Genomic DNA, 7,399 nt, shown 5'->3' with positions numbered 1-7,399 from the left:
TCGAGGACAATAAAAATAAAAATTAAAATAATGATGATGATGACGACGCACTACAGTTCCCAGAATGCATCGGGAAAGGAGGCTACGAGAAGGATGAGGCTAGTCACTGGGCCGCGTTTTAAGCGAGATGCCTTCTGGGATATGTAGTTCACCCGACGGGCAGCTAGCGTAGGGTTCTACAGCGACCCGCGAGACGAGAAAGACTCCATGTCCCGGCGTGCGCAGGGAGGACGGCGCGGAATACGGCAGGCCGTGGCTGGAATTAGGCACAGCGGCGCCGCGGGTGAGGAGAAGCGGAGGTGGGCTGTGCTCGCGGGGGAAGAAGTTGATGCGTTTGGCGGGACGGAGGTAGGAAGGTCGATGGCGAGGAGGAGTTCTGAGGGCGGGAGAGGCGCGCTGCTGTTTCCCCCCCCCCCATCGCAGGTGCTTCTGATTCCACCCGGGAGGGAGAGGACCAACGTGGGGGTGTCTAATGGTCCCGAAGACCCATCATATTGTTTCCCAAACTGACCACGGGGAGCTAATGGGCCTGTTCCCGGGTTGCATTTATACTCTTGCTCAAACGCGCCTTTTTCCTCCAAGGCGCTCGTGCTTTCCCTCCCCCTTCTCATTTTACCCCCCACAACAACCCTGTGAGGTAAGTTAGAACGGAGAGGAAGTGGGCGGCCCAAGGTCACCCGGGGAGCCCCGTGACCGAGTGGGGGGATTCGAACCCAGGTCTCCCAGGCCCCTCGTCCGACACTGACCATTACACACCACCCAACCAACCTGGTCGTCAGAGGTACGAGGCCTCTGAAGAATAGGGCCGTTTATGGTTAATTGTCATTTTCCTCAATGAACTGCTTTGCTCTGCGCCGAAAGCCATACATGTATAAACTAGCAGTCTTCGGCCTTTTCTTTTTTTGGATAAAATTTTATTAGAATTTAAAAAGTGAGGTGCAAACATCATTATAAGAAAGTAGAGAGATAGAAGAAGGATTAAAATATTTTTTTAAGTTAAAGAAACTAAAGAACTCCCGATTCTTCATCTGTCAGCCATATACAGGGTGAGTCCTTTAAAAGAGGCCCTGTGGATACAGAGTACACATGTTCCACGGGGCCTCCTGTAAAAGACTCGCCCTGTATAAACATTATTCAACTCATCCACTCCAATATAACACCCAGCAGGACTATTTTCTTTAAATGAACATTATCTTCAGCCTTCAAACCTGAATGTCAATATTTCTTTTCTTTTTCATGCGGAAAGTCTGTAAGAGGTTTCCAATCTTTAGTAAATGTTAACAGTGACTTTTCTCTGATTAAACATGTCCATTTCGACATCCCAGCTAAGTTCAATAATTTTAAGTCATACGTGCCAAATAATGAATTTGGAGACTCGGGTCTATTCTCTTTTTAAACATGTGGGTGAGTGGATGGTGGTAATAATTCTGCTGCTGTGAGCCACCTTAGATGGGGCTTCAACATAGTAGTGGGTTCTGACCGCCCCTGCTTGAAGACCCAAGATGTAAATCAGTGATGACTGCTATACAGAGCTTTGGCTTAGGGGAATAGCACCTGCTTTTTCAATGCAGAAGGGCCTAGGGTCAACACTTGACATCTCCTGGTGCTGCTGGGAGAGAACCCTGTCTGAAATCCTGGACAGTCATTGCCAGTCAGTGTAGACAATACTGAGCTTAAATGGACCAATGGACTCTGTATAAGACAACTTCCTTTTTCTGTTTTTTGTGGCAGCAGATTTCGTAAGTTAACTATGCTGTGAATCTACTACCCATCAATTTCACTGGGTCACTGAGTGGGAGAGATTTCTTTCAGTTTAGCCTCCCCTGGGTTTCTATCCTCACCCTAAGACTGAGCTGCTGCACACATGAGTCTGCACTTGCCTTGGTTTTATAGCCTTTGGGTATTGGGGCAAGAGATAGCAACTCTAGATTAAAGCACCTTAAAACATCAATAGCCCTGATATTTTGCATTTATATTGCACTTTGGAGTGTTCAAAGCACTTACAGGTTTCTCATAATAGCCTTATAACATCTGTGGCCCTGTTCACAATAACTGTCAGTCAATATATTTTTAACTTGCTTTTAACTCTTGTTTTGCATCCCTTGAAATTTATAAGTAGTTTGCTAATGCTCAGGGCAGGCTGATTAATATGTTTGGATTGAGAAAAAGTAATTTCTCCATAGCTCATGTTGATTAGAGATGAGAAACTTGGGTAGGTGGGAATTGCCTTCTTTATACCAAGTTACTTTCTTGACTTCATTTTCTGAAGCTTTTTCCTCTATCATATAACTCTGTAGGCTAGAGTGTGGGGGAGCTAGCTATTGATTGATTGATTGATTGATTGATTTTTTGCTTTCCCACAGTTCAAATAACAAGGATCAAGATAGTATGGAAGATTCTGAAGGGGACTTGTCTATTCTGAGAGAAGCCATCCTGTTTGAATTGTATCCTAATCAGATCATTGCAAAGAACCTGTGAGTCTTTTCTTTCTGGAAATTATTTTTTTTCATTTTTCTATTTACTACGAGTAAGAAACAGCCAAAAACTCCCTTTGGGGGGGGCAAAACAAACCAACCAGAATCCACATAATGTAGATAATGTTTTGGGACATTTAAATTTGACCCATTGGCTGTTAAACTAATGTAAGTTAGATTTGGTTCTGTTCTTCTGATTCACCACAAATGACCTGGATAACAGAGTAGCTTATTTTAGTTGATGTGGCAATTTAAATGTTCTTGCACATCTTACACATCTATGTAAGTTGCACATTGAAGTCCAGTACCTGAATAGCTGTCTTGATGACCATATAAAATATGCAAAGATTCTGCTTTCCAGCCTTAAGAGAGGATTATTTGCAGCTATTATTGTTAGTACAAGGCTAGAGGCCACACCTACCCAAACAGCAAGTACTATTAATGTACTATGAAATTTCAGCTCCACTTTATTTATTTGCGCTGATGATATGTCCAACCTCTTACTGCCAGGGTACAACATCTGAGAACCTTGGTGGCTTTAACTGACCCAGAGGATGGAATACTGTTTCAGACTCCAGATGGTGAGTGGCTAGTAGATTTATCCATGCCTGTTTACCGTCACCATAAAAGAGCTTTCTTTCTGTACAATTCTTCCCTTTTAGGGAATTGGTCACTGGAGACTAAGGAAAATGCTATTAAGGGGCACTGACTGAGCCTAGCACATGAATGGGTGGGTGGGGTGGCGATGTCAGACTCGAGAGATAGAGCATGATAAATATATGATAAAACTCTGGTGTTTGACATGCACACAAAGCTACCATAGAAAATTCAATGAATCTGGAGCATCTAGTCCCTTTGTCATTTTTGTAAGGCATTTTAGGAACATGTAAGAGCAAAATACCGATCTTGCTATATTCCAGAGTTGGACAGAAGTCTGACTGTACCACATCAATGCAGATAGTAATAAAAGGAAACTACTGAGTTACAAACCCAGTAGAAGGAATTCATTTTTTACAAAAGGAGAAAATGCCACTGTCGTACTAAATAAGGTTTTAGTTTTCAAATGAGAAGCAAAATCTTGCGCAACTATTCAGGGGCAGCGAAAATTTAGTACTACCAGACTCAAAATTGTATGTCACAGATTTTGTTAATTTGTAAGTATTAGCCTAGAAGAGATCACATTTCTCTGTCTTATGCAAGTGTTTCTTCCTTGCCTCATTTAAGACAGCTGATCTTTAGTGCCAGAAGACACTCTTGGCAGGAAGCTACTGATGGATCATCAAATTTCTGCAAAATTATAAGTTAAAACTAGTGTTATATTCTGTAAATCTATGTTCTGGCCTACTACATGGAAAATTGCTCAGCTGGCAATTTCTGAAAGTATATTATTACTTATGCTATGTGGAAGAGGATACACTGGTAGATTTAGTTAAACAATGAAGGAAGGAAGGAAGGAATGACAGAAATGGTTGTTTGTGTAGCATCCCATAAACGTAAAAGTGTTTTGACCTATTCAGGACTACAGAATTTATTTTAGAGAATTTACTAATTGGCAGTGCTTAACACATTACAGTGTGACTGGTTTATAAAAAACCAAAAGCAACTCCAGAACTGTTTATCTGAGACAGTAGGTGAGATGGGTTTCTCCTGCTAATCATTTTCTCCCTCCACCCCTTCATTTGTATTGGATTTTTGTTTTTAGAGTTCTTGAAGTAAATGAAGGGCAGGTGTCATGGTATGGTTTCCTTTTCACAGTTTAACTTCACTGGGTTTTTTGTTTGTTTGTTTCATTTTTGTTCCAGGCTTTAAACTCCCCGGGCAACTGGAAAACTTAATTGGCTGCAGCAAGGTCTAAGCTAAATTAGTATAAGCAAGCAACTGCCCAAATATGGGTGATGAAGGTGCAGGTGAACCCTTCATGGGTATAGTGGCTTCCGATTACGAGGGTGTCCTTCCTTCAGACACAATTTCACTGAGTGATTCAGATTCAGATGACTTTGGGTTTCCAGGCGATGCTGAAGTTGATACTGTATCTCCTGAGGAATCCCTTCCCACAGATGATGTGGGTTGTAGAACAGATGAAAGCGGTGACCCTTTACACAGCAACCAAAAATCACCTGTGCAGCCGTTTCACCTGAAAGGCATGAGTTCAAGCTTTTCCCAGCGCAGCCAGAGCATTTTTGACTGTCTGGAAGGGGCAGCCAAACGAGCAGTGCCCTCAATGGCTGAAGATAATGTGATTGATGGAAGATTTAAGCGGCCTCTGCCTCCACCCGACATTTCAAGCAAGATTGCTGCAGAAAGCCTTGGAAGACAAAGCAAGCCACCGCCAGCTCATAAAAGTTCTCCAGCAGTTCCTGATTATGTTGCGCACCCAGAACGCTGGACCAAGTACAGCTTGGATGATGTTTCAGAGTCCAGTGATAAGACCAACAGGTCAATTGCCATGGAGTTCCTGGGGGGCTTGCAGAAGACTAGAGTGGAACAGAGGTCAGCCTCTCCTGAAAGCTACACCCCATCCTTCAATCAGGATCCCTCCAGTTCTGGTGCTGGAAGGATTGTCTTTACGAAACCCACAAAAGCAGGCTCAGATAGGAAAAGAGCTGCTGCCAAGGAGGATGAAGAAGACAAGCTTAGTGATGCAAACCAAGAACCCAAAGAGAACCCTCCAAAGAAGCCTAAGACCCAGAACAAGGAGGAGGGTGTACTAGACCCTTTAGATATAAAGGAAGCAGAGGATTGGAAAGAACCAAAACTGGAGGAATTAAGTGTTCAAAGAGGATCTGGCATAGATTCTTCTCAGGCAGATGAAGAGACAGTGGTGGGGACCATGGGATTCCATGGTAGCAAGAAAAGGAATAGGAAGCATTTCCGACCCAAAGCCAGCAATGATGAAGGGGAGGAAGAGTCCTAAAGCTGGATAAATTACAGTGTTTTTTAAAGAAGTGTTTTCCTAAAATTATTTTCTTCATTGTTTGCATGAGTTTTGACTACTTGCTTGCTTTGTTTAGCATACTTGGAGCTGTGACTTAGAGATATTTTAGTGTTCCATTTACCGATTCCATGATGTCCCTCTGTGTTGTAGTATCAAAACTAGACAAAATTTTAGTTTGCAGTGGTGCAGAAATGTCTACAAATACTCTGCCTGTAAAGGATCATCTGGTTGTTGTTGTTGTTTTTCACTTTTGGAACAAATCTTATACCTGCATACTCCTCCAGATTTTGTTGAGCTACTGTTTTGTTTAGCACTTTGTGTAAAATCTTTTGACTGGTATCCCATCTCTGAGTACTGGCAAAACATGCCATGCGAATGAAATCCAAGATGCATCCAAATATACTTGCTTGATCAAACAAAGGTTTAGTCCAAGCCCATACCTTTCCACACTGCCAATGAAAATAAAAGCACAGTAAGTAACAAGCCATATGCTGCAGAAGCACTGAAAATGGGAAGTGTCTGCATGCTTTAAAAGGCAGCATGGGTGTTCCCTTGTTGCTATATAGCATGATGCTTGTTAGCAACAAATTAGAATCATGGAAGCAAAGCTTGCAGGGAACATGCACACATTTTTAAAAGCTAGAAAAGATAGAGCCAGCAAGACCAGAATAAGACTTCATTGGATTATGAAATATGAAGAATGATCTCAGCACTGAATATCCACTACTTCCGTCCTTTGCAACTGTGATGTTTCCATCTGCATATCCAAGAGCTGCTCCCTAAAGTAAAGTGATTTCATAACAAATTAACTGGATTTGTTTGGGAATTAAAGGACTTAAAATGGACTCTTTAACAGACCTACTATGCGATTCTTTTCATATTATCCTTGGTGTCAATAAAAAAATTAATTGCTGCTTTTTTTGTCCAAAGGTACAGTATGTTTGTTAGCAACTGGTGATGCTTGTCAAGACTTGACAGGTATATTTTCCCCACCCAACCCTACCTTCTCCCTCCAGCAACAGCTCTCTTCCACTCTGTTATCTCTGTCCATTCATCCACAAGCTGCTTCAACCTATTATAAGCAGTAGCAGCAGCTATTAATCTGTTCTTTGGTGGTTGTAGTGGAATCAAATTGATTAGGCTCACCTTGGGATGCCGTGACTGAAAAAGAGCTCTTCCTATCATTGTTTTGGGCCCCTGACAAATTTGCCTCACTCGAGTGCTGGTTCAGACACAGGAGTATCTGATAAGGAGGAGAAAGGTAGCCACATAAATTGCACAAAACCACATTAAGGCCATCACACAATCGCTTAATGAAAATATGTTTGTTTTTAAAAATCACATATATAATGGTTTGCACCTGAACTCTAGCCACCCAGAGAGCCAGTGTCTGGAATGGGGCTCAGAATGTTGGGAGAGTTGGGTTCAAATGCCCACCAAACCCAAACAATCCTATTGGGTGACCTTTAACCAGGCATGCAGCCTAACCTACTTCAGAGGGTTATGAGGATAAAAAGGAGTCTCATGCTCTGGTAAGGGCAGGATCACGGGTATGCAGCTGCCTCACTGTGCAAAGCTGCATTACCCCAGCTGGCTAATTAGGTCCACAGACTTAAGGCTCCTCACTGCTGGTCTAGGGGACATTTTCTTCTAGCATATTTTATTTATTGTTATTTCATCAAATTTATACACCACTTGATTGTTTAAAAAACACAAAAAAACTTCAAACCAGTTTACAAAATAGATAAAGCAATAAAATTATCACCATGAAAAATTAACAATAATTTAAAACATTTGAAGTGTTAAAATAACAATAGACCAAAAAATTAAGACTTACATCAACTTTCTTAGCATCTGGGTAAGATGATAAATTAAAAGTGGTTGAGAAATTAATAGTATTTATAAGCTGAATTTTCCCAACTTTAAAAACATAATGTGGCAACCATAAGCTAGCCAAGTAATACCTTGCAGCACAACGATGCTGAGATTC

General features: G+C 41.7%; 1 protein-coding gene across 2 annotated transcripts; it reads left to right on the top strand.

Moving 5' to 3' along the window:
* Nucleotides 1–207: 207 nt before the first annotated feature.
* On the top strand, nucleotides 208–6,322 carry TSSC4 (tumor suppressing subtransferable candidate 4). 2 transcript variants are annotated; one of them, XM_035120984.2, is made up of 4 exons: nucleotides 208–348; nucleotides 2,364–2,474; nucleotides 2,985–3,055; nucleotides 4,277–6,322. In XM_035120984.2, the coding sequence occupies exon 4, from the start codon at nucleotides 4,363–4,365 to the stop codon at nucleotides 5,386–5,388; it is 1,026 nt and encodes a 341-aa protein (XP_034976875.2). In that variant the 5' UTR covers nucleotides 208–348; nucleotides 2,364–2,474; nucleotides 2,985–3,055; nucleotides 4,277–4,362; the 3' UTR covers nucleotides 5,389–6,322. The 2 variants fall into 2 exon arrangements, with proteins under 2 accessions (XP_034976875.2, XP_034976882.2); XM_035120991.2 differs by lacking the exon at nucleotides 2,985–3,055.
* Nucleotides 6,323–7,399: the final 1,077 nt, after the last annotated feature.

Source organism: Zootoca vivipara, chromosome 1, assembly GCF_963506605.1.
Source record: "Zootoca vivipara chromosome 1, rZooViv1.1, whole genome shotgun sequence".
Taxonomy (NCBI): domain Eukaryota; kingdom Metazoa; phylum Chordata; class Lepidosauria; order Squamata; family Lacertidae; genus Zootoca; species Zootoca vivipara.
Note: the sequence above shows the minus strand (reverse complement) of the source record. Positions and strands in the feature narration are given on the sequence as shown.

What these genes read in the sequence shown, in the direction of transcription:
- TSSC4 (XM_035120991.2), top strand. Translation starts at nt 4,363, where the DNA reads ATGGGTGATGAAGGTGCAGGTGAACCCTTCATGGGTATAGTGGCTTCC.